The sequence below is a fragment of the Seriola lalandi genome, unplaced genomic scaffold (genome assembly GCF_002814215.2).
Source record: "Seriola lalandi dorsalis isolate HSWRI2012SDOR001 ecotype SW California unplaced genomic scaffold, Sedor1 jcf7180002054861, whole genome shotgun sequence".
In the NCBI taxonomy this organism is placed as follows: Eukaryota; Metazoa; Chordata; class Actinopteri; order Carangiformes; family Carangidae; genus Seriola; species Seriola lalandi.
This window is the reverse complement of record NW_019525414.1, coordinates 2,833,035-2,860,567: the sequence shown is the minus strand read 5'-3', so window position 1 is coordinate 2,860,567 and position 27,533 is coordinate 2,833,035. Positions and strand designations below refer to the sequence as shown.

The window sequence follows — 27,533 nt, the reverse complement described above, 5'->3', positions numbered from 1 at the left end:
TTGTCTATTTCTCAAGGGCACCATTTTGATGGTTCAAATGAGGGCTGATTTAAAATGAGACCGTATTACTCTCAAAATTTGTTGTTTCAGGTTTCTTGCGGGATGACATCCCTTGGGAAGTCGGTGATAAGTTTGAAGGGTTTATATGAAATTGTGCTGAAGTGCGGTGGCCTCTGACAAGTCTGTACATTCAGATGTTTGCATTAAAGTTTTATGAAGGTTACCAGCTGATTATGCAGTACCTCAGGGATTTAGCGAATTTTTTTTTACGACTAAAATGAAAAATGCGGATCTGTGCCAAACAGAGATACATACAGTGAGTCAATCCTCACTTGTGCAGCCCTGTTTCCCACTTGCTCCCTTTAAATGTTAAACATGGTTTTCAGGTTCACCAGGACATCAAAGATGATGTCGTTTTTTTTTTTTTTGTTCCCGACACAGGAAGTGGAGTCCTGCTGAGACCCGTGTTCACCAAACAACCTGGCAGTGTGGTGTTTCCCCTTCAGCCTGGTGAGAATCGCAGAGAGGTGGTGTTTAGCTGTGAGGCACAGGGACACCCACCGCCCTTCTACAGGTAACACTTGGAGGCATACCTTTATGCACACTGTTCAGTTTTTGTTACGCAGAACCTTCAGGCAACACCCCAGAGCTTTCAAGTGCAACATTTGCACTAAAAACCAAGTGAGACTGGATTTATTGCCTTGGGAAAACTGGGGATTTGTCGACCTTATGGCTCATTGCTGCTCGCTGCCTACAGTGTTTAGCTTTACTGTCAGTCATGGTTAATTTGAGAATAATGAATTAATTGGCCATAGTTGCTGGTCTTATCGTATATTCACGTTGTCAGATGAACATGGATCTGCGGTAGAATTCACTTTGAGAGCTTCCTGTCATCGGTGTCAGGGACCATAGAAAAGATCAAGTAACCCAAGAGAATCACACACCCAGACTTGGCTGCTATCATGACAGAGATTGAGTGAAGAAAAAAAGGCTCTAGTGGAGTCTATTTCACATACCAGAAACGCTGTGATGGGAGAAGATCTCGTTCTATATCTCTGCTTCAGGCCCGCTACAGTTAATGTTTAATATACAGAATATCACTGCCAAAGACTGCACAAACCCATCTGATTTGGAGGTTATCATTACACGATAAAAATCACTTGATTGACCCAGGTACAGAAAAACAGCGGCTGTTCTCGTTCAGTGGTTGAGCGGTCCTCCAGGGACTGTGTTAGAAACAAATTGATGCCTAGTTCTTCTGCTGCTAAAATGATGACAAATTAAAAAAAATGACAAACAATGATTTGCTTTAAAGTGCATCAAGCACGTACGCTGTTTATTCATAATCCATCAAATGGGGCCACATAGCTGTTGTACTTCTGTCAGTGTAATTAAATGCAAATTGCAAAGCCAAGCATTTAATGTGTAATAGGTTGAAACGATCTCTCATAACATCAGCATATGCAGCCGTTAATGTAGCTTGAAGATCCTTGGTGTTATGCCTAATGGGCACAAATTGAAATGAATGTACAAGATCTTATCACTTGGATCGGCAGGGATACTTATTAAGCAATCAGTCACTATTTCACTGTCTGGATAGACCTACTTTTTCAAATGAAAACCAATTCATGAGTTCAAATCTGCAAGTTTTTTTGCCCTTTTGAGTTCAAGTTCTGAGAGTGTGCACAGCTCCATATCAAATCAAATTTTGCTCTAATTAGCTCTTTAATTACAGCAAGTGCCACCAACTGTGGCAGTTTATATACCACATTAAGAAGTGATTTTCAGATTGATCACAAGCTGTTATGATATCATTCTTTTATCACTTCTAATGATGGGACTGATATTCAGATGGACATATTGCTGTGATGTTGGTTCAGTCAGCTCACATCATAGTGCTGTCATCGACTTGACAATTTCCTTTTGTCGCAGAGGTCACTTGTGCCAGTGTTGGAAAGGAGTTTTGAAAGGGTTCTGGGTCCTTGTGAGGTTCAGCAGCAGGACACCATATGCTGAGTGGCTCTTCACTGCTGTGAATGTTGGCAGGTCTATTTCAGGGGCGCCAAGGACAAATTAATTTGTCCAAGACTACCCAACGATCACTGCCACATAGAGCTCCCACTCCAAGTTGTCACCATGGCCCCTTGATTTGTCTCATCTGGAGCTGTTGGACCAGTTCCAGCTGCAACACCGAATCACTAAATCAATCTAATCAGCCAATCTGCTGTTGAGCACCACTCCACTGCATATGTCCCCCCCCCATCCCCTTCCTTCTTCAACCCTGCCTCCTGCTCCCTTTCTCTGAATATTTCCCATATAAGAAAGAGGAAGAGAGGTGCAATAGAAACCTCAAGCTTCCTTTTTCTCGGAGAGCTGTGAAAATCTAATTAAGAGCAAGGAGCTAACAATCACCTAATTGTGGCTCATTTCCTTGATGAAAAGCTATTTCTTGAGAGTCTCCTTTTGCAAGTGTCACTTTTCCTGTCAGTCTGTGTTTATGCCCTTTTTTTCTCATTTTCTATCCCTGTGACTGTGATTTGGTTTGTAAATGAAAGTGTTATTTGCACACTAACTTTGCCTGAGTGTAATACCGACAATTTCAAGAACCTGCTAAATTGATTAAATGTATCTGAATACATTTAGAAAGTTTTCTGCTAAACAAAATGGAGGAGTTTAATCCTTTTTTTATGTCGTATTGTAAACCCACAGTTAATAGAAACGGAACCTTGTAGTCTTAAGTAACTATTTAGGCGGTTACAGTCACATGCTGAAATTGGTTGAACTGACATCATCAACTCAGCAGGTGTTCTTGAAGCATGAGCTTTAATTATGCAAAGAGAACAACAATACGCCTCCCAGATCCCAGCCACACAAATATCTTGTACAGTTAAAAGTTGATTGCTGGCAATTGCATCTTGCTAGTCTCTCTCTCTCTTTCACATACACACTTGTTGGACTGCTGTGTTACTCTAAACAAGGGGTTTAATCAGGCAGCAGTATTCTGTGTGTTGCATGTAGCCATTTTGTTTGAGCAGTGCTGGTTGTTGGTCCTCCCATGTGATAAAAACACTATGATTGGAGGGGAGGATTTTGATTCTTGGTGAAAGGGCCGCCCTCATGGGGTTGTGGTTGACGGACAAACAGACTGAAAAGAAAAAAGGAAATGTCAGAGAAATCTAAAGAATTGGATTTGTGTGTAAAACTTGATGTGTTTGAATTGAATAAAAGCCTGAATAGAAATAAAACAGTGTTGTGAAATGTCTGTTGCTGATTGCCTCTCATTTCAGTTGTATTCATTTTAGTTTTTGCTGCAGCACACATCAGACTGTGTCATCTCTGTTAATGCCTGCTTTAGCCAGAATAAGGTCTGGTAAGCTATAGTTCAGGCTACTGGGCAGTCTCTATCTCACATTATGTGGACTCCATGTGATGAATTTGAGTGTTTTTGTATCAACATCCATCTGCGCCTGTATTTTGTCATACCCATGACAAAAAACAGCGCACCTAAACTTTCTATTAAGGTTTTTTGTTGTGTGTCATGTGCTTGCATTCACAGGTGGAAGCTAAATGAGTCTTTCATCCTGCCCAGACCAGGGTCACGTTACTCTCTCATGGGAGGAAACTTACACATCAGCCGTCTGAATAAAGAGGAAGATGTTGGCATCTATCAGTGCCTGGCATCAAACTCTTTTGGCACCATCGTCAGCAGAGAGGCCAGTCTGCACATTGCATGTAAGTTCATGCTATGTTTATGGTAAAAATCACCTCAAGTGATGTCACTTGAGTCAGCGTAAGCAGGGACTGAAAGCTACAAGTTTGAAAATGAAAAAGATCTGAGAGTGAGGCGTTACAAAGAAGTGAGGTGACTAGAGGTCTGGTAAGCTGACTGATGAAGAAATCTCTGGTTTTGCTGTATCGATTATGATGATTTTTTTAATTGTTCATTGTGAGTACGAAATGTTATAGGAGTGCAAACTGCAGTATACTGTTTTTTATTTCAGAATAATTCTATGTTTATTAGTTATAACCCTGTTTTAATTCAATTTAATGAAAAAATAAAACTCTTAAATTCGGCATCATCTTCAGTTATATTATATCACCGTAGTTAAGTTTAGTTAACCTCAGTGGAAGTTCACTTCTTTTGAATTCAGTTCAGTCTATGTTTGCATTAGAAAGTAAATGTTTCATTGAGCATCAGACATTGTGGTTGCACTGAAAGTATAATTTTGAGGATTGTCTGGAAATTGTTTGTTGTCAACAAAAAACAACCAGGGACAGAAGACTCTTACAGTAGGCTGATTCGCTTAAAGGGGAAATATTTATAAGTAGTTAATTTTTTTATTCTTTTGAGTTCTTTTTTGGGGCATTTTTTGCCTTTATTGACAGCCACAGTGAGAGAGAGAGGGGGGGGGGGGGGGGGGGGTTGACATGCAGCAACATGCCACGTGTCCCATTAAAACCTGTGGCACCTGCGGGCAGGACTGAGCCCTAACGGTATGAGCCCCCATAAGTATTTCATTTTAAAACCGTAGAAAATTAACTAAGAATATCAACCGAATGTGAAGAAATAACAGTTTTGACAGTATATCAAATATGTCAATATATTCAGTTGCAGTGATATCTACTGAAGTTATCATGCTAACCAGCTAGCCCCTGTCTTGTAATAGGTTAATTTGTACCTTGTAGCTCAAGAGGTGATAGTGAGTCACTGTAGTGTCCAGTCTGCCCTCAGTCCGACATGATGCTGGTGCTGCAGCTGCTCTTCCTCTCTCTCGCGTTCCTTAACTTCTAGTGGTTCGTCCTCTATTCCTGCCACCACTACATCTTCCCTGTGTCTTCGACTGGACAAACTGGGTGTGATATTGTTGTGGTCAGACAATAACCAATGAGAACAACCCACCAGTTATATAATGAGATTTCAAGGTAAACCTGTGTGGAAAACATTATTCCCCAATCCATGCAGGATGTCAACATGTAAACAACTGCCCGATGTGTGAGGGTTGAAAATTCGTTGTGTTTGGCTAGTGAGCCCAGTCCCAGTACATGCGTGCAGCATGCTCTCATGTGCACCCTGAATGACAGACACATAGAGGGACGGTGAAAATTTTATTAATTCTTTGAATGTCTACCGGTCCATCAATGTGGCAACTCATCGGGACTTGTGACGTATGCCAGTCCGACTATGAGCCAGTCCGACTATGGCACTGAGGAAGGGGAGGTGGGAGGAGAAAAAGAGTGAATTTCCTTGATTCATACCCCCTTTTTGTTTGGAGTATGAATTATGACTGTTTGCTGATTCCTATACATAGTCTCTTTAAGGTTATTAAAGAAAAAAAACACAGATTAACCAGTCATATTAATATCTTGGTACCTTTTTATCCTTTAACCCTGGTTAAAGCTCCACTGCTGGTGTTTACTCTACCTGGTGGTTCTAAATTTCTCACATCCCTGTGATAAAGAGTGTGTGATTGTGTGGTGGGCCTTGACAGACCCCCATATAGTTGATGCTTTACAGCCTTCATCCATCACATTTTATAAGACCAGAGTCTAAGGCATCTCTGATGGCAAGGTGAACTTGAGGCCTCCACTCTTGATGGGCAGCCCATATCAAGTGACAGCCCTTATATCTGTGAACAGACGGTGCAGCTTGATTAAATTCTGATGTCTGTTTCTCTGCCATAGCAGACGCAGAGATGATCCTTGGCAGAGAGAGCACTAGAGGTATCCATCTCACTATTGTTTGGTGCTTCTTTGTCATAAAGCAGCATTGAATCTTCAGCATATAGGGCAAATCTGCGTCCTGAGTTTCTAGCAGGCTGTTGATCATATCCACATTTCCTACCAGTTTTTGAGTCCTGACTGGTACTGTATGTCACTGTTATTGGTCTCATCCATCGCCTGGGCCTGACCTGGAACCTGCTGCTTTTGTCAACGGACGAGGACAAGCATCAGTGCTGATGTGCCATACATCTTATTTATTGCTCTTGGTTTAACTTAATTAAGTCTGCTGTGTGATTGAGTAGGTCTCAGGTCAAGGGAATAATTCATTGGAGGAGCAGCCTGTTATGAGTCAGTATCATGTCATTTGTAACAGCGTCTGACTGAGAGTAGCTCAATATGCTCTTTCAAACACCAAGGGGATTGTGCCTGTCTCTGGCTTGTAATAACTCGTTGAGACAAAAACGCAGGTAAAGGACATTAATAAAGAGAATAGGATCTACAATAATGTCCAGCTTGTAATCTTAACAGGTCTGGAAGCCTAAAAGCAACACTTTTAGAACAGCTATTATGGCATTCTATTATTAAAAACACTGTTGTACCCTCTTTAACAATGTAAGCTATGTTTGGCGATTTATTGATGAAAGACTGAAGATCAATGTCTTAGATTTGTGCTAATCGATGCTGTCCCATAACATTAACTTTGTGCATGCATGAATTGCATGAATGTGTAGTGCACACATAAGAGTCAAGATAGCCTACATTTTTAATCCTCTGAAAGATGGATGATATAACAGTTTCTACCATCTGTTAGGAGCTTAAACCTCTAAAAGTATAAAGGTTCTTGATCCTGTTGACAATACAGACTTAAATGTTTAAAAGGTTCTGCTCGCCTGCTGGGAGTGTTGGAAGGAATAATCTATTTGGTTATCAAACCAGATTGAGTTTCCTAATCTCCAAGGGATATTTTTGGTGTAAGTGAAAGGATTTTCACTGATGCAAGATGCAACATTATACAACAGATTGCAAGGCGTGCAATATAAGCAAAGTGTATTGGATGCCTGTCCTGGAGAACATGCTACAGCCTAGACACTGTGCTGCTTATAGAGCCACAATGGTAACACAGTGTTTAATGAAGGGTGAAATCGTTGTATTTATAAAAGAAATGCAGGATGCGACTCCCTTGTATCTTGGCGCTCATGATTTCTCCTATCAAATTCAATCCTGTAATTGCACTTCATTTGCATTTTTTTCCCTTACTGGCTCCAGTCTAACCTAACTGCCTTATCTGTATAATTACTTTGCAAGATTTCTATATCTTGTTTTTTTCTTCTTCTCTCATTTCCATTAGCCCTGTACTCTTTATTCATTGCTGTTGCCTCAGGTGAAAATTAAGTCTGTTTTGAGCTGGAGAGCATCTGAGGAAGGGACAATAATATTTCTCATCAACACTGTGTTGCTAAGTGCTCCGTCTCGGTTTCAAATCATCTTTTAGGGTGGAGAGTAGTGGGCATTTTTTTGAATGCTACACTTTGCAACAGTGTTGTAATTGACAGGAGACTCCAGCAGTAGTGCTCTGTAAGAATTAGGCCCCTTTGATGTTTATCACTCCTCAAATGTCATGTGTCACTCACTGTTAAGGGTTCACTGCATGATGCTTCTCCGAGAACAGAGGAGAGGAGAGGGGAGGGGAGGGAAGAAGAGAGGCAGACAAAGATGAGAGCAGATGAAGGTTTTTCTTCATCTATCAGTAATGTTCAGTGCAGTTATTCATTTATGTTTTTTACCTTCATCGTAACATGTTTATTACAGATTTTTGGTAACTTGCACTGATACCTTTTTGAATACTCAGTATTTAGTCAGTAATTATGTTTACAATATTTTAAATAGTGTTGAAAAAACCCTCCTGTACAATAACATTCGCTCCAAGCAAGTATCCAACAAAAGACTAGATACTACATGGTAAGAGTATTGACAGGTATTGCATGATAAAAATGGCTGGCTGTAAACTACGACTGTAAAAAGTAGATTAATGCTTTCCGAAATAGCCACACATCATAATCATTTTTCTCAAACTTTTGAGGGTTTGTGTAGATTTCCTCTACGCACTTCACTGTTCTTCCCACACAAAAGGTATTACTCATAATAATAATCATAATTACAGAGGAGCAAAAACGGCTTTCAGGTACATGGGGACAGCATGAAAAGACAATCACACATAAAAACAGCTGCATTAAAGGATATAAGGTATATATGATTAAAAGGCAAACAAACAAAATAAACAATCAAGAAGAGTAGAAACATAAATCTGGTGGTGACGCAAGAAAGCTGTTTTATGGAAATATGGAAATATGGAAGTCTAGTGGTCAGACAAGAAGGCAAGTTATTCTAAGAATTGAAGTTGTCATGAGTGCAAGTATAAGTTAAGTCAATAGTGTTAAGACATTCAGAATCTCCTTAAAACACAACAACCTTTAGTTTTGGATGGATTAAAATGCACTTTTAAACACGTCTTTTTAAGTAATTCAGAAAAAGTAAATAGGTGAAAAAGCTTAAGAATGATAGCATGGGGGGGTGAAGAAAAAAAATCTGTGAATGTCATCCTTTCAAAACTGATTACAAGGCTCTTCCCACTGCTGTTTTGACTACGGCTGGGTGGGAGGTGACTAACTCAGCAACTAATCAACAGCCATGGCTGTTTCAACTGTGAAGCTCTAAAAAAGACATGGCTTTGGTATGGTGAGAAAAGAGAAAGGATCTTTTGAAACCTCCACTAAAGCCTTTATGACCTTTCAGTCTTTTTGTATAGTTTCTTTTTATTCATTCCTCATGGGATGGCATTGTTAGTCGGCCTGCCGACCAACACTTTTGTCTATAACTCTTGGATGAATTCGCATAACATTTGCTGCAGACATTCATGATCCCAAGAGAATGACACCCAGGCATTTAATCTGGAGCTACCAGCTGGTTAAAAGTTATACTTCTTCAACACTGAAGTTAATCACAAATTACATTAAAAACTGATGACCAAACACCTGCCAGACTCAACTATAAAGTAACAAAGTTTAGCTTGCGTGGTATTGAAGGTAGTGATGGAGACACCAGATGTTAATTGCAATTTATACCACTGTTCTATTTTCTGTCAGATCTAATATTATTTATTTATTATTATCATTATTTTTTTTTATTTTTGGGAATAAAAGCCTAAATGTTAGAAGTTTATACAAATATATTCTATTCAAACCTTCTGCAACTGGTCAGCTGACATCAGAACCAGAATGAGCCTTTTGGCTGGACGCAACAGCAGGGCCAGGCCTATGATCGTGACTTACTGACTGCACGGCAGCTGACGTGAATGAGCTTCTACCTTTCTCTCTGAGAGATCATTGTACGAGTAAATCACAGAACAGCCGTTATCTTTAACTTAAATGTACGGTGATTTTGTCAGACAATGTCGCACTTATGAAATCAGGGTTTTAACAGTGCTGAGCAGCAGTTCGGGAGAGAAGCAAATAGATAAAGGGCTGAAACCGGCTGACACTAGGCAGAAAGCAAATAGCCTACGACGTGGTCGAGCCGTGTACTAGGTTTTGACCTAGTCTTGTTTCATTAAAAGACAGAAGCTTAATTGAGGCAAATGAACCATAGCCAGAGAACTTCAAATAAAGAAAGTTTTTAAAAGTCTTTATTCCTTTTGTACAATGGCTAGGTGACAAAAGTAATGACATCACAAATTGTCCTCGAGCTCACACTTCAACAGTATGGCTTCAATTCTTCCTTTTCAGCAATCGCCACTCATTCATTACAATGGGTCACATTGGAGAAGCAAGCCCAAAAATGCAAATTCACATCCAATTTCATGGATCTGAAAACACTCAAAATAGCCTGAACCCAGCCATGGAGAAGCACATGGAAGTGCAGAGCCATGATAGGCTTGATAAGATGATCCACAGGGTGCAGAACAGCTTGGGTTGTCAGGCATTGTTGGCTTTTAGTGTGTCTAGCTCATTTACGCCCCACCATACTCCAAAGGAATATTGATCAGGACGGCTTCTCTTTCGGTGTGAGTTGAGCAACTCTGATATTTTCTAATGTGTGAGCCCGGTTTGGTAGAAAAGAGTCAAATTTGATCCTGTATGTTGTGTATAGTACCTGCTGAGAGAAAGGGTATGGGGACAAAAACACCCAATTAGGAAGGGATGTCTGGCCCTTCATTAAAATTTTGATTTGATATACTGTTTTTCAGACACTGCTTGTGCACTCTTAGGCAACCCCACACACAGACACTTAGGCAGATGTCTCACATAAGCTGCTTCACAGTAGTGATTCAGAGCTGAGACCCTCGTTCACCCATGCAGTTGGTAAACAGTTGATTAAATGATATACTCAGTTTATCTGATTTTAAAACAAATGTGATACACTGTGCATGTAATAGGAAATAGTTTTGCAGTTCAAAATATATACCATCCATACATATATATATATATATATATATATATATAGAGAGAGAGAGAGAGAGAGAGAGATAGATAAGATAGTAGTTTAAAAAAATATCTGAAAAAACTTTTTCAGCTATCCTCCATATTCTGCCCATTTTTAAGTCCAATATAAATTTCAGGTATTTTTTTCTCAAACGTGATATCTGCAGAAAAGGTCCTACCTGGCTATCTTAATATGATGAAGTAGACCACAAGCCTTCCAAAACTGTCACTATCTGGAAAAATGCTGCCCTGTATACAGTTTTTTTTAAGGAGGAAAAAAAGCTGTATTGAAAAGGCCAATCCTTTTCATCAGAGTTATCCAGTTGTTGGAAAGCCATGAACCTGGGAGCAGACTACTAGAGCCATGCCAAGGACTGACTCTGAAGATGTTAAAGAGACAGGGAAGTATTCAGACATGTGCAGACCTATTTTCTGTCATTCATTCGTACTATACACACAAAATGGTTCGTTGTTCAACAGTAGGCCCAAATATTTTCTGCAGTGAGCCTGAAACTATGGATGGCCCCTTTGGATGACAAATGTGTGCAGAATATTAAGTGAAACCAAACAATTCACAGCATCAAACCATTCAAAATCCTTGCCACTGCAGTAACTGGGATGTACCATCTGACTCAGCAGGTAGTGGCCCTGCCAGAGCAGCTATAGTTTAATACGTTATCAGATACCTGGTTATTCTGCTCACTAAGCCAGTACTGTATGTTGAGGCAGGTGGAAAAATGAAGCAACTTCAAAAGAGACTAGTTTTTAGCTGTACTAGCGGCACAGCTCATGGGATGGCAATGTTGCTCGGTCTGTCAGTTCATCACTTTGTAAATATTTAAAGAACTATTGGACGGATTGCTGTGAAATTTGCTGCAGACATTTATGGTCCCCAGACACTTGTAGTTCTGAATGAAGAACAGCTATAAGCCCTTTTGACACGTAACAAAAGGAAACACAAGAGGTGTAAATAATCAAAATAATGATGGCTAAATTCTTTTCAGCTGCCTCAGTCAGGGTCCTGATGTTGTTCCTGCCGGCTCACTGTCACACTGCCATGGCTCACAGGGACATTTCTCTTGTTTTTAATCTTTTGGAGCTATATATTTCGCTATTGCTGCATAGCATGGAAATGTTGTGAGTTCAGGATCAAACTTCATTCATTACGATGCTAAATATTAACTCTTGTCTCTCACGTCTTTTCTTTCACTGAGGTTAGCATGCTAACCAGCTAGCTCTGGCCCATCTCATCACTTACATCCGATGGTGACTAACTGTAGCCTCCTTTCAGGAATACACAACATAAAAAGAGATAACAGTAAATTAATAGATTTCTCACGTTTACTGAGGAGCTTCATTAGCTCTCGAGGGATCTATAGATTCTGATCATGCACAGACAGGCTGTATGTTATTTTGCTTCACCCATGAATTAGCCACAGATTTAGAATTGGCCACTGAAGCGTCCTCTCAATCTGTCTGCACCAAATATGAAAAAGAACTAATTAATTTGTGAAATCATACAAGGGCTTTACACTTAATCATAACCAAAGAAAAAAAATGCTGCTTTCAATCGTGATAATGTAACACTGTTCTGCTGGATGTAATTTTCCATTACTCACAAGGTCTGCAAAGATCATGTACTTTATTTATTATGCAGAGGGTCATCCTGCTGTGCTTGTACAGCAGTTGGTGTGTCAGTTTTGCATTCTTTCTCTCTGTTTTTGAATTCAGTCTTGATTATGTCATTATATGGCAGCCGCATATTTGGCTTCACTGCCTGCAGCCAAATATGCTCAGAGAGCCACAGCAGGCGTGAAAAGCCAGAGTGTTCAAGGATTGCCGTCTCTATGTGCCTTCTCTCAGCAGGTTGTCAACAAGTAATCAGTCTCCATACAAATGATGTTTCAGTCTTAGTCATTTAATTGTTGCTGGTCTATGTGCAGTGGATGAAACATGGAAAGTGATAACAATACGCCGTTCCAATTAAATTCACTCATGTGTGACTTATACTTGAGGAATTGCTTTCTGCTCCAGTCAGAAGTGTTCAGGACTTTACAGCACCATGTCTGCATTTATGCAAACATAGCATGAATGTTTCAATAAAATATGCAAAAGTTCTGCATCATGTCTCGCTGTTTAACGCTGGTCAGTAGCTGTGCTCTAACTAGATATGAAATTATTGAGTAACCACAGATATGACTTGTAGTGCATTTTTATCTCAGCGTAAACAGCGTGGCCGGTCCTGTTTGCTTCCTGTGTGCTTATGGCTTCAGAATGAATTGATTGTTTTTGCTTTATTGCTTTTGTGTTGTGGTAAACAGACCTGGAGAACTTCAAGACGCAGAGAAGAAGTCCAGTGAGGGTTCGAGAAGGTCAAGGAGTGGTCTTACTGTGTGGCCCGCCGCCCCACTCTGGAGGTAGGTTTTTTTTCTTATGTGAAGGCATAGATTTTATTCTGTACCAGTCAGTCGTTTGTGCTGCAGCTCAACAAACACTCAGTATCAGTGAAGAGTCACTATCGGTTTTATACAGAAATGTGGACATAGTGTGGTATGACTTCTCTCATTCCTCATCTGCTCCGTGTTTATCTGGACAAAGTGGAAGTCATGTTTGTGCTCTCCCCCTCAGATCTCCTGGCTGTTTGTTTGTGTTGTTGAGATCAGTGGAGTGAGTCATTTTTACTTTGGGACATTCTGGCCTGTGAGCCTGATTTTCAATGGGGGCGAGGAAAAACTTTGGCATGCAGACTGGAGAGGCTGTCTGTGGCTGGGGCCCTGCCAGGCTGAGTAATGGAGCTTCTCTCTGAAGGTGCTTTGTTTGCTTCACATCAGCCCTTTGCTTCCACGACATTATCAATGGGAGTTAGCATCCAGTGCTATTAACCTCTACACAGGGGTCTGAAGATTGGCTTTTGCTCTGTCAGCCAGCAAGACAGAAAGTAATCCTCCGTCGTAAAATACTGTCATTATTTTTAAAGATCCCTTTTAAAGAGTTTAGTGAAAGTGTTTTTACTGTAACTATTCACTTGTATTGAATGTAGAACCAGGGAATAATATAAGGTCTGAGGATTACAAAAGCTGTGATGATGATAATGGTTATTCTTATTCTTATTCTTATTCTTATTCTTATTCTTATTCTTGTTCTTGTTCTTGTTCTTGTTCTTGTTCTTGTTCTTGTTATTATTATCAACTTATGGTGGAATAATTTCATTATGATTTGATCATATTGTGTTATAATTTAGAGTTCTATGTCCCATATTAATGATTGCAAACAATTTGAATTTAAAAACTAGCTGAGTAGATACTAAAATAGTTAGGTATTGGTTTTACCTCATGTAATGTGTAAGAGTTTACACATTTAACATGATAGTAAAATGTTCATGTGTGATGTGATTTTGGCCTTTTTTCTCAGTCTCAATAATGGCACACCTGAAACTAATCATTCTAATCCAATTTTATGTCATATGGAAACAAGTGAAGCAACTTTATTGTTAAATAGTTTTACAGAATGTCACTGAGAATCAGCTAACAAACTGAAAAATGTGTACTTAGCTAAAGCTTTGGCTGCTGGATGTTATATGTATATGTATTCACATACTGAGCACAAACCAGTGTTACGTGTCATTTTGAGTGAACTCAGTCAACTAATTCATTTGCTTTATGTGAAACCATATTATTTTTAGCTGCTGCAATGAGAATAGTATGAGGCGTTTTTATCACAGTCACTTGCGAACCTAATAGTAGGCCTAAATTTGTAGTGCTTTGTTCTGTATGCGTTCTAATTTGACATCTCACCTTGTGTTGACAAGAAAAGCTGGAACAATGAGCCATATGCTTACGTTTGGCAGCCTCGTAGGCAGCCTTTTTTTTTTTTAAGACACATCCCCTGGTGAAAGGTGTCCAAATGCCAAAACACATTCTAGCCAGCTAAAAAACAAAACAGCAGCATTGTCAGGAGTGTTTGGCTGTAGTAGCAGTGTCATGACAGTGTCCAAAAATATTTTGAAAAATCTGGGCACAGCTATTTAAATTCAATAGTTTATTCATTATTCCCAAGAAAAAAAAACACCAGTTTAGTCAGGATGATGTCCCGTCTGCAAAATTTCTGTCGAGTTTCTTTCTAGAATCATAATGTATTCTCTGCTGTGAAGGCAATCCTGCATGCACCAGGCTAATGTTTACAATTTGGAAGAGGAAGATTGCTTCCTTTATGTAATAGCATTGACAAAGCATGTAGCACTCCCTGGATAACCTTTTGGGTTGGCCATCTTTTTAGCGATGGGCACAGAATTGAGGTGACATTGACTGACCTCTCCTTGGATAGATTACATTTGCCAAATTCTTGTGGGTGATTTGTTTGTAAGCTCGTCAGAGAAGAGGAGGAGGAGGTGCGATAGAGTAAACAGCCATTATTTATTCACTTGGAAATGTATTGATGTAGTTTAATGAGTCACCTTTAAATCACCTTTGAGTGAAGAAAACAATATGGATTGTTTACATGTTTAATGAATACTGAAGTCGTTGTAAGTCATTGCATTTATGTATACTGTGGTTACGCACTGTATGTTATAAGCAATTTAAATGCTGTATATATTGTTGTTTCAGCATTATTTAGTTAGTTAGTTAGTCAGCCATGCATAGTGGAGGTACTGGTGCACAAATCATCAATATTTACAGGTGGTAACCATTTTTATTGAGAGCAAATGATTCATTTGTTAATTTTGTTTTTTTTCCTGAGAACAATCCAAATATTTTTGGCAAAGTGAGGCATATAAATTAAAATGGGATTTAATCTGATTTAAGTACTAATATTATCATGTTGTGCCAGACAAACATATACAGCATGGCTCCAGTACAGCAGGGTGTTACCTGACAGATACGAGAGAAAATCCAAAAGTGACAGATTGACAGATTTTGTATTACATAGAAGAACAAGGACGAGGGAGGTTTTGACTTAAGGCACCTACTTAATCTCACAATTTCAAAAAAATTCCTCAAGTATTATTCAGGAGTGTTGCCGCTTGGCTCTGGAAAGGAAATGACCTTGTCCAGAGTTCATAAGGCTCATAGTGTCATAACAATTTATTTACATGAACAGCAGGTGGGAGTTTCACCCCTGTGAGAAACCTGACAGTGTGTGTGTCATTTAAAAACCTTTGTAACCCACTTCCTAATCATGTGAATCCTCTCTGTTATTCTTGTTCTTTCATCACTGATGAAATGTGTTGTTTTACCTTTTAACTAACAGATGGTTAAACCACCCGGGTGTCTATACTCTTTGTACTCTCATGCAGTAAGGGGATTTGAGGACACCATTTTGTTTAAATTAGGACAAAAATGTAATCTCTTTCTATATAAACTAATATTCATAAGATTCAGGATATTCCCCATGCTTCTGATGCTGGACTGTGTTCAAGAACTTCAGCTGCTTTGTTGTAACTGTGATTGTGCATATTTGACAAAATCACAAATGTTTACCAAGATGTGGCACACTGTGTTTGGGTAAAAATTTGACTAAGTCATTGGAGATATGATATCTGGGTCTTGATGTTCTGGTCTTCAGGGAAATGTTAATAGATTTATTCAATAATTCTATTCAATAATTCATGTTCATCTTGTCTGTCATTTGTTACAAAAACTTGGTTCTTTTTATTGAGGCTCCAAACTCTCTTTGGAGTACCCTCTGACATGACACTGATGATTTTGGACTAGAGTCCTGGAGGGGTTGCTGTCAGTAACCTACACTGTTACATTGCACCTGGCCCATATCTGTCACATCCAGTCTGATACAAACCCTCTACCTGCTCTTACAGAGGAATGAGAACTACATCCACACCAACATAAAATCTGTAGGCCCATCATTATTTCATTATCTAAGATGCAGTGAGAACACAAACATAATACTTTTAATGCCACATTGTCTCACATTGCCATTAGAGTGAATGCCTCCTCTCATTAGATGGAAATATTGTATTATGATTTTGGATTTGATAACTGTTGTGCAGATTTATGTTTATGCACAATGGGTAACATTTGCGTTTCCTGCTTGTTCCATCATTTGATTAGCTACAGTTCTCCTCCGACTTCTTAGAAAGTAAAGTGTATAAATGTTGGGCCATTCATTTAAGGACACTGTGAGGAAGCCTCTCCAGGGGGACTGGGAAGGTAGTAGGAGGCAGGCTTATTTTATTCTTATTACATTATCTTTTTTATTAAGTTTTATTTACACAGTGTGTCAAAGTACAAGTGTAAATTCACAATAAAAAAAACAACAGCAAACTAACTAAATAACAAACTTGGATAATTGAGGAAAACTGAAATCATCATTACATTTGCTCACTGACATTCCTCTCCTGACTGAACAATAACCAAGAAGCCAAAGTTTTTTTGCCAAAATAAGTTTTAAAAGTCAGTTTTATGAGCATGTCAAAAGTATGCATCTGTTTTTTTTCCAGAGACAATCTGTGACAGTGCACCGTCAACTGACAGCCGCAATTATTTTTTTCAGCATTTTCTTCGTGTAGTTATTTTAACATAGTGTTCAACATACTGTTGAAATTATTAAAAACAATGCGATAGACTTGGTGACACCAAGAAGTGTGTCAGAGGTACAATAAAGAGGCAGATACAGATTTTGTTCAGACACATTACACAGTCAAATGTAATGCAAGACATGTGATATGATAACATGAAATACGAGGACGTTCATAAATCCAACATGCTTTATCAGTGCTCTCTAACTGTCAACAATAATTGTATTTGGGTGAGGGGTGAGTAATTGCAAATCTTGTTCAAATTCATTCAAACTGGGTCAGTTCGCCTCCCTGCTGTTTTCCTCATATCGAATATGCACAGCCGGAGTCTGCTTTTGTCCGGCTGACCAGTAACGTACCGACTGCTTTTGTTTACACCAGCAGCCCCTTCATTCCTTCTTGTTGTGATGGATCATATCTGTTCTCTTGAGACCTAGCACACTGTTTGGAATGATCCATTTTCTGACAATATTTTTTCCGCAACTGCCACAGCAGATTATGCCTATCAATGGAGATGTTGAGGATGTCGAGGATGCTGAGGACGTTGAGATGTGCTTTACGATGACTCATGTGCAATTTTCTAACATCTTTGCTGAAAGGCCAGCCTGACCATATCTGCTATGGTTGGGAGGCATCCATCTAGATTTGGTTACACGCTCACACATTTATACATAGACAAACACCCACACACTATACAGTCACATTCTCTTGTCCTCATTCAGCCCCGCATTTTGACTACAAATATGAATGGATATACTGCTTTATGTATTGAAGAGAAAACTGTGATGAAAAGTAAATCATTTGATATATGTACTAGCAGAAAGAAAAAGGAGAAAACAATGTTTGAACTAGTGGAATACTTTGAAGTTCAAGTGTCGATAGGCAGCTGAACTGGTCTCCAGATATTTTTGGAGTAATAACGAAATTTCATTTAAAAGAGAAGATTTTGAAATCTAGCTGTGGATGTATTATGATAAATGTCATTTGACTTTAAGTTGGATTAGGTTTAGCAGAGAAATATTGCAGAATATTTTCACTTGTAGACAAAGAGATTAAAAAGACTGAAAAACAAGTATAAAAAGACTCGAAAGATCTTGTCAAATGGGAATTATATGGATACATTAGGAAGGTGTGACAAATACATTAATGTGCAAAGATAAATAATGGGGTTCTGTATTCTATTTACAGCACTATGACTGTATTGTTGCACGTTTGAAAAAAAAGAAAATCCTGACTGGCATTTTAAATAGACAGTGTTGGAAAAGTGAGAAACATGCTCCCATAAAGGGTGACAGGACACAATTCATGATCAGCACAATGCAGCCTTAGACAAGGATCTGCCTCATCTCCCCTTTAAAGGATTTCAATATCCCATGCATGATTCAGGAAGCCATTATTTCATTTTAACGATGCCTGAAAACCCTCAAGACAGGCAGCAGGAAGTAGTTTGGTGCGGCCCCAGGATGCTCTAAAACTGTAAGGCAGGTTGAAGTTGCACTTAAAGAATGACCAAAATATTGTCAAGTATCCAAGAGGAGTTCCAGCAGCATTCCTTCACTGCGCCGTACTGTATTTGCATCAGATGTCGGTATGTGTTGTCTTTTGCTCTGAGAGGGTCTGAATGACTGTGGTTCGCCCAGGACCTAATGCATCTGACCTCCTTTCACTAATGGAAACAGGCCTTTTAGATTTACTCAAGGCTGAAATCTCTTGTTCTCTCCATCCAGTGCATCTACCCCAAAACAGGGGCTGCTCGCTGGCTAGTAACAACACATATAGCTCGCAGGCATTTTTCCCATGTGCGTGACCTAAGCCATTTCATAGAGTGAACTTGTTGTGTGTGATGAATACAGATAGGTACCTCTGGTTAATGGCTGTTACTGTCTAGGGAACAGACTTGGGAGTACAAACTTTGACACAAGTTGTGCATATACTTTTCTTTGATACAATACACACTTGTGCAAAAAACCCACTCTGGATTCAATATGTCCTTGGCCTGTCATGTTCCATTTCTCTTCCCTCCTCTCAGATCATTAAGAGGGAATTGATGCTGCCTGTTCATTATACAAGGGCTAAATGGAACCACAATGAAAATCTGCCACTCACTGTCACTCATGATTGCATTATTCCATTACCGTCCATCCGCAGAAGGCTCTCAAGTCAAATCATCAAGTACAGCCAATGATGCTTTCCACTTCCTATTTCCTGCTTCCTGTTTCTCACCATGAATCTTTAACTAACCAATTAGTAACCTCTTATTTGCTGTTGTTCCAGTTTGTCGTGCCCTGCAGCTTTAGAAGGTATTGTTTCATAAACAGACATTAAATATGAATAACCTTGTGAGGATGAGAGCTGGGATATATTATTTAGGGGAGAGGAGGATATTACAGCTGTTTGGATGGATCAAGCCAAGAAGTCACGGTTGATACAAGTCACAGAGGCTAGGATCAAGTTCACGGCAGGAGAAACTGCAGGGGGATAACGCGACTCCTCTTATTATGTGACTCAAACCAGTCTATGAAAGTCATTAAATGATTAGCCCACAATTTGGGAAATACACCTTTTTTCACACTCTCTTCCTTGTCGGGAAATAGATGAGAAGATTGATGCCGATCTCATATCTGTTCTTTAAATACAAAGCTACAGCCAGGAGATGGTGAATTTGTCTCAGCATATAGACCGGAAACTCTGACCAAAACAATTCACATGCCAGCACCTCTAAAACTCACTAATTAATGTGTTTTGTCTCATTTGTCTAATCTCTAATAAGACTGAAGTGAAAAAAAATTATAACTCAAGCTGCTTACAAGACTCAGGGATATGACTGCTCCCATTTATGAAATACTGTGGCACACAACCTCCTGTAAAACAGAATTGTGATTTTTTTCATATGGATTAAATGTATTAAACACTACTTATTAAACAAACAAGATATTGCGTGTTAATTAGTGAGCTTTAGAGGTTTAGAGGCAGATTCTTTAGCTTTGGAAGAAGTCAAACTACAAGATATGTACCCCTGTTTCCAGGCTTTGTGCTAAGCTAAGTCGTTGGTATTTACTGTACAGACATAAAAGAGGTATTGATCTCATCATCTAACTCTTGGAAAGAAAGTGAATAGGCCTAAGTGTATTTTTTCGAAATGTCAAAGCATTCCCTTTGAAGCACATCTGATTGTTAGCAGACATATGAAGAGCGTGTTTAGAGGATTTCATTTACTTTAAAGTTTCTAAACATTATCAAATTAAAAATGTGACACACTGGAAAGGAGGAAACACGGGCACCGTTGGCACAAAAAAGGGGACAGGTGTGATTACACTGTGTGGTCCAAGTTGCGATCTCGTGTTGTGCTCTTGGGATGATCACAAGGTTAGTTTGTCCTCTACAGGTCCAACCAACATAAAAACACCCATGCTGTACCTGGTAAAAAAAAAAAAAAAAAAAAGGAGCATCCTCACACAAGATCCTCAAGATTCTGTGTCACATCATGATTTGCAAGGTTTGCAGTAATATGTCAGAGCCCACACGTCCTCGAGCCCCCTGAAGAGCAGAAGTGAAGAATACTGAGTCAGTAGATGAGTGTCCAACTCACGTCTCAATTATTCCCCGTACTGTAGTGCCGAGTCATCGCTTAGACAAGTTTTTACCAACGGCCGAGATTGCTTTTGGGACAGGGATGCAATATGGTCCAGAGCAATCTATCCTTGTGTCAATATGTCAAAACACCATCATTCGTTTTTATAATGCTGCTGATTGTTAGTGCAAAGCTTCTCTGACTGCGCTCCATTTGGTTGATAGTACTGGGAGTCTTTCACAAAAACTTGTTAGCATGGATGATGAATAGTAGACTTGGTGTTATCATACTGAATAACATGAGCTGTGATACATTGGTTTTATTGGGCATTATACAGTTTTTTTATGCAGGAGATGCAGCTTCAGGGTTGATTTAAGGTCCTCTGCTGCTGCACGACAGCCACAAAGGGAGATGCTTCTTGTTATTTTTTATGTACAATCTCTGTCTCTCAATTCTTAAATACAGTCTTATTAAGAAATAAATCCCAAGAAGAGGTATGAGAATGGATAAGATAACAAACATGAGATGAAATACAATGATAATACAATTACTCACTTATTTGATCTTAATGCAGAGGACTCTGGCAAGAAAGGAAAATGGTGTTTTTTCAGCAAATCTTGCCAAAATGCAACGCGACCTAATTTGGCAAGGTGCTGTGGCGTGGAGTTAGATACATGCGAGCACACATTGCTGGTAAATAAAGTCTGATGATCATTGCGAGTCGTTCCTCTTTTAAAGTCATGTCTCATATTACTATAAACAGCTGTGCAGTGTTTTGGTGTGTTTTTGATAAACCTTCAGAGTCACAGATCTATATTTCAAACTGGGATCCTTGTATTGTATTTCTTGTCTCAGCGGTACCTCAGGCAGCATGCCCCCACCAGCACAGGCTTCTCCGCTGTCTCAACACAGGGTCCATTATTGGTCTGAGCGCCTGCTTAGTCATTTAACCACCAACCCACTCCACTCATTTTTCCATCCAGCCTTTAAGTCGAGCATGTAAATATCTACTTGAATGCCCCTGTAAAGCCAGTCATTCAAACTCTCAGCGTGATCATACAACAAAGTCGACCTGTGAAACCATATTACCACATTTACCATATTAACGGTATCCACTCCACAGTGAGTAAGAGTTCTTGTTATTAAATTATGAATTGTGTTTTTAATCATGGAAGGCAACCAGTGTGATTCACTAATTGTTTTCTACCTAAAGGCATGCACCCAAACTGGAGTGATGAGACTTCCCGACGAAGCGCACATTATCTGCACATGTGCACAGATGATGTATGAATGCAGAGTGTGTTTTCGACTTGCATCCCGCATGTCTCACATCCATTATCCCTGACTTTGTTCACAGAGCTCACCTTCACGTGGATCTTCAATGAGTACCCGTCGTTTGTCATCCAGGACACTCGGCGATTCGTGTCCCAGAAGACGGGCAACCTCTACATCGCCAAAGTGGAGCCCTCTGATGTGGGCAACTACACTTGTGTAGTCACCAACACAGTCACCAAAAGCAGTGTGCAAGGACCACCGACTCCCCTGGTGCTGCGGGTTGACGGTACGACGGTGCCACCCTCACTGAACTCTACAGAGAGCACAAAGGAGAGGCAGAATGATGATTTACTTTTTGTTTTTACACGAAAAAATTTTGAGCCTGTGCAACTTTCAAATTGCAAATGTAGTGACTTTAATTAGCTATAGCCTGGCAAGATAACAAGTTTTAAAAGGTGAAAGTTTTAGCTGGCAAACATAGATTTTGCCAGCTGCTGGTTAACCGTTGCCAGCAAAACGGAATCATCTGTTGCTCATTTATGTCCGTGACTTGGCTTACAGAACGAAACTGTTTACTGCCTGCTTAGCATGTTCAAGATAGATAGTTTGCGAAATTACACACTATTCCGAGTTGAAAAGTAAGCAGACTGCATGCTTTTGCCGCCCAGTATGCCCAAAAGAGCGGTGAGTCTCTTGGTAAAACACTCCGGCCGATCAGATCATCAAAGTTTTTTTTTCTTTGAATCCGACCGGTTTGTAAAAAACGAGAACCCTGAGTGGACTGGTGTCAACCTCATGAGGCAACAAGCTACTGCACCATTTCATCTTTTTTCTTTTCATGTTGAAACAAGATAGGTTTGTAATTATGCTTGGCAGATGTTTGATGCTATGTAGACCACCAATATAGGCTCAGAGTATGATTTATATTTGGTATTTGAAATCACAAGCCCAACAGTGGACAGAAATGTCACAAGCAGACATTCCCCCCCCTAAGCCACACAGTACAAAGTGTTGAAAGAAACTGAGTCATAATTTCTTTTTGCTAACACAGTCATGTCCTAAGCTTTGTTTTGATTTTGTTTCTTTGTGACCTTTTCAGGCCTTAAACTGAAAACAATCCCCTCAGACTGGTGTGGCATCAACTCTATGTTTCTCTTTGTAACTCCAGGTGTGATGGGTGAATACGAGCCAAAAATCGAAGTCCAGTTCCCCGAAATTGTTCCTGTCGCTAAGAGCTCAACTGTCAAACTGGAATGTTTTGCACTCGGAAAGTACGTCCCACTGTGTGATATTATGCCAGAGTCATATCTGTGCCATTTGTTGTTTACTGTAGCAATCTTAAGCTGCGTGGTAATGCATGGAAACCCTTGTGAAGTGATTTAGAGAACAGCAGATTTCACATGTTAATGACTTTTTCTTGTTCTGTGTACCCAGAATATGCAGAGCAGAAACGCTCCGTGGTTTCAGATTAATTTAACATTGACATAGTTTGTCAGTGTTTTCCAATATTTCATTGTTATCATATGCTGTATGTGTCTTCAGCTAAGCTAAATCCCTAGATAAAACAATCTTGAGGAGTACTTTTCATTTTCACAGCACTTGATGTGTGTGTTATATTTTCATACCTTTAGCCCAGTGCCAACCATCAGTTGGAGAAGAGTGGATGGAGCCTCTTTTGGCAGGAAGGTGGACATAAATAAAGCCAGCGGAGTTTTAGAGATCCCATACTTCCAGCAGGAGGATGCAGGGATATATGAGTGTGTAGCTGAAAACAGCAGAGGAAGAAACTCGGTGAAAGGAAAGCTGTCTTTCTATGGTGAGTAGGAGGATGGTTTCGCTGACTTTGATCTAAAACTTAACTTACTTCACACTTCTTGTCTAGGGAACAAGAAAATATCTTATGCTTTCAACCTGTCAGTTGTCTCCCTAACATATCATGTGCATTTATGGGCTTTTACCAAATCTTCTACCCAGTGATTCATGGCCTCAAAGGTTCACTAATACTGGGCCTGATCGAAAATGTTGCAGAATCAAAGGGGAGCTTTGGTGTGAGTCTAACAAAAAAGTTTTATTTGTTGTCATGCAATCTGTAGCTTTTATTAGAACTCATATATAACGGCATCATATAGTGGAATGTGGTAGTAAATTAACCTATTACCAGTAGTTCATTTCTGACAAGATCTTTATTGTGCCAGCGGCTAACATGGGCAGTAGTGCACACAGATTTATACCACCTCTCAGAGAGAGGTGATTTTTCCCTCACCAACACTGGACTTATGGCCCATATTCTGAGAAAGCTTTTAATGGCCCTTGATGAAGGATTTTTATAGTTTCTCTCTCCATTATTTTGCAGTTTATGCATTGATGATGTCTGCCCACAAGGCCCTGTAGGGATGTGCTTGACTGAAATCATCAAATCCAGATTTTTCTTTCCTGTGAAGGAGGATGCCTTTGATATGATAATACAGGGTTTTTTCAGCACCTGTGGGTAAGATGAAATGCTCACAGTACCTGTAGGTAGGCTGGGGATTAAAAATGCTTTACTTTAAAGAGAAGCTCCAGTTCATAGACACTGGATCTTGACGAGTTAGAGGTCCAAATACTGGGGACAATGGTACGATTGTGTTACGGTCATTTTGTAAACAAAGTCGTGATGTTTCGACAACTTGTAACTATCACTGTCTTGGTGCATTGTTGCATGGCCTCTAAACCTTTCCTCTACTGTAGCTGTGTGGAAATCGTGTTTCCACTCGTAAGATTTAGGTCTTGTCTTATCTCAAAGCCTCGCAGACTGGCCGGCCGCCAGGTGATAAAAATCTGTAATCTCATTTTAAGCTCCCATAGACAGGCGCTTGTGGGACATCCATCAACTCTATAGAAGAATAGAAGAATCAATATTGGGATGTCGTGTTTGCGACACCCAACCAATGCGGGCACAGGAACAATAAGGGATGACTTCTCTTTCGATTTCCCACTTAATTGTCCTTCTGTAGTTCCTGGGGATTTATGAAATTAGATCATGGTTTAGCAGTTGACTGCATTTAAATGGGCTCACACACGATCAGATTGATTTTGTATAGAGACTGGTTGCGTCATGCCTTCGCTTCCGTTATCATATATCTGACGGTCTCATTTGTAATATTGTTAACAGGTTGTCACGAACTATTTGTTGCTGTACAGTGATGCATTTTCAATTCAGTACTGCTTGCTCTTCTCCAAATGTATTTATTATGTAATTTATTTTTGTGAAAAGAACATAGAGAGAGCATATTTTTGATAACAAAATATTATCTCAATTAGCATATGGAGCTGCTCTCTTTTTCTCTCTAAGCTTTTTAAATATTACTTAAATGAGAATTTGTTCTTACCAAGTGAAATGCTCTTCAGGCAATGCATGCAGCACTGTTACCACAGATAGGAAATACAAAGGGAAATAATAAGCAAGAAACTCCTTCATTAATTTTGAAACATACTGTTGTCGTCTTTACGTTACCAGGCGTTTTTCTGTCATCTGCGGGTGCCATGATTTTGCCTTCTAAGTTGTTAGGCACACAGTTTCAAAACACCAACTGTTCTGGACAGGATGTGACAGTCAACTTCTGACCACAACAAGCCTTGTGGGATCCACAGAGCACATTGTGACCAATTTAAATACATAACACTCATAACCACATTATGACCGAATGGTAGGAGAGAGTGTATTCGGTATTGAGAAGCGTTGGTTTCAGTCCCTGTGTGTGGGCGAGTATTTGCCCTTCTAAAAAGTCCATGTCATGGATTGCTCCGCAGATACAGTTCTAGCTCAGACTGTACTCTCATGTTCCCGGAAAGAAATAAGATAAGGGCTTTTTTTAATCGAGAAAAAATAATGGCATTATCATTATTAAGATTATTACATTATCAAAGTCACACAGCAAGGCAAGTAGACTAACTACCTCGTTCCCCTTGACCCTGGCGGGGCGTCCTGTATTTATGTGGGTGCTTCACAAGGGCCATAAATCTCCTTACACTGTTGCCAGAGATAAGGTGCTAGTCATTTATATGACAGTAGGAGCACTATCGTAAATATAGAGGCATTTTCTCTCTGAATTTCTGAAGTTGCAAAAGACCAGAAGGCAACGTAGTCTGTGTTATTAAGTGCATTGCTAAAAAAAAAAATTTTTTGAATTACATATTCAGTAAACATGATTCTTGTAAATGATTTGCATTAATATTGCTAATTCAAGCTGAATGTAGCAAACCTAATAGTTTATCTTTTACCTTTTAACTTTAAAGCGAATATTCTCAACCGTTCGATCTTCCACAATTTAAGCTTGTACAGTTGTTTTTATTTATATAATTTTTCAAGTGGAGGTCAGCTTTGGGTTAACTGGAAGTGGATTTATGATTTTGTGCACATGGATGCTTCTTTAATGAACTAATTGCGCGCTTGGTTGGTCCATTGATTTATTGTAAAAGTGCTGCATTCTGGTAATGTTCAAGCATCTGTGTGGCATTAAGGTGTTAATTTACAGTATGTGGTTTGTGACCTTTCAGCTCCACCTCACTTGACCGAGAAGCCGCAGGACGTTCAGAAGACCATCGATGACACTCTGGTGTGGGAATGCAAAGCCAGCGCCAAGCCCAAACCTTCGTACCGCTGGCTGAAAAACGGAGAACCTCTGGACCCCATGGAGGTCAGGGATTTCTCTTCTGCACATTCTTTTATTGCTTTTAATGGTAAACACATGAACACCAGGTCGATTCCTAACTTCCCTGCAATATAGAGGGCTGGATAAACTTAAATAAGAAAAAACAACAAAGGAAAACAAATAATATGAAAAAATGCAAAGTGGTGCCACATATTCAGTTTGGAACAGAGCACATCAGATGAACAGTGCTAATTTGTGCTCTCCAGCTTTAATCAACACTCCGTCTTATCAAGGTGTGTAACACACTTTTGTCAACAGACATGCTATGAAAGCTGCAAGGCTCAATTTAACAGGCTGGTATTTACATGGTATTATGTCAGTATTTTTTGTTATTACAACAGCCGTTAAGGAGTTCAGGGAGTGGCGACGAGCATAAAGTAATGTGTAAGATGAAAGCCGATAGGATTATGGTATTCAGAACCATTTTACTTAAAGGATGCACTATGTGTTACCGCGCTGTTTGCCGGATTCATTTTGCTCAGAAGCACATAATGGTTTCCAACTCATAGGCTTGTACTTGGCAAGAACACGTCACTTTGATATGGCTGTATTTGCTTTTGACTAAATTTGGCATCAAAAGTGTGTGCGTATGTGTTGGGGGAGGGCGTTTGTATGTGTTTTGCAAAGAAGCCAAAGTGAGGCCATTTTCTGCCTGTCATCAACCAGGGACTCGACAATTTATCGCTCAATCTCTCCTATCTGCTACTCTCAATTTTGTCATTAAGTCTCTTCTCTCTGGGGAGGGTGGAAAATGCCTCATCATCCAAAATACATTTCACATTTAGGCAATTTGCCTTATTTTGTGTTATTGTGCTGCCGGAGTGAGTGTGTTTCCTGCCGAAAAAGAACAGCTCTAGCAAATCACGGTCACTGATAGTCAGTGTTTGGATTGGGTAATGAGCCCAAGAACGGCCTGTTGTCTTTTTGTCGGACACGTCTTTTAAGGGGGCAGGTGGGTTTGGTTTTCTGTAACTCGGATTGAGAGCTGGGCACTTAGATTAGAGAGCCGAATGTCGAAGCACACACACCGAAGAAGATTACAGTGTTGCACCAAAACGGGTTGTCATTATGACACAGAAGTAGTTATCTGCAAATTCTGTATGTCGAGTAAATAAAAATTAAATCTGTATAAATAGGCATCATCTGTCATCAGTGGCTCTCTGTTATTTTGTTAATTTTGACTGACTAAGGGTCGCTTCCCTTATTTTGCCACACGTCCTTAACCACAGGAAACACTTATCACTCCACCTGTGCATCTCTACTAT

General features: G+C 39.6%; 1 protein-coding gene across 2 annotated transcripts in view; it reads left to right on the top strand.

Moving 5' to 3' along the window:
- cntn3a.1 (contactin 3a, tandem duplicate 1) overlaps positions 1-27,533 on the top strand; it is a 72,411-nt gene that overhangs the window by 16,022 nt on the left and 28,856 nt on the right. For both annotated transcript variants that reach the window (XM_023427705.1, XM_023427704.1), the window contains exons 3-9: positions 442-574; positions 3,557-3,732; positions 12,521-12,616; positions 21,660-21,863; positions 22,746-22,848; positions 23,209-23,393; positions 26,114-26,253. In XM_023427705.1, coding sequence (XP_023283473.1) covers positions 442-574; positions 3,557-3,732; positions 12,521-12,616; positions 21,660-21,863; positions 22,746-22,848; positions 23,209-23,393; positions 26,114-26,253 — 1,037 coding nt within the window. The remainder of the gene's footprint in view (positions 1-441; positions 575-3,556; positions 3,733-12,520; positions 12,617-21,659; positions 21,864-22,745; positions 22,849-23,208; positions 23,394-26,113; positions 26,254-27,533) is intronic.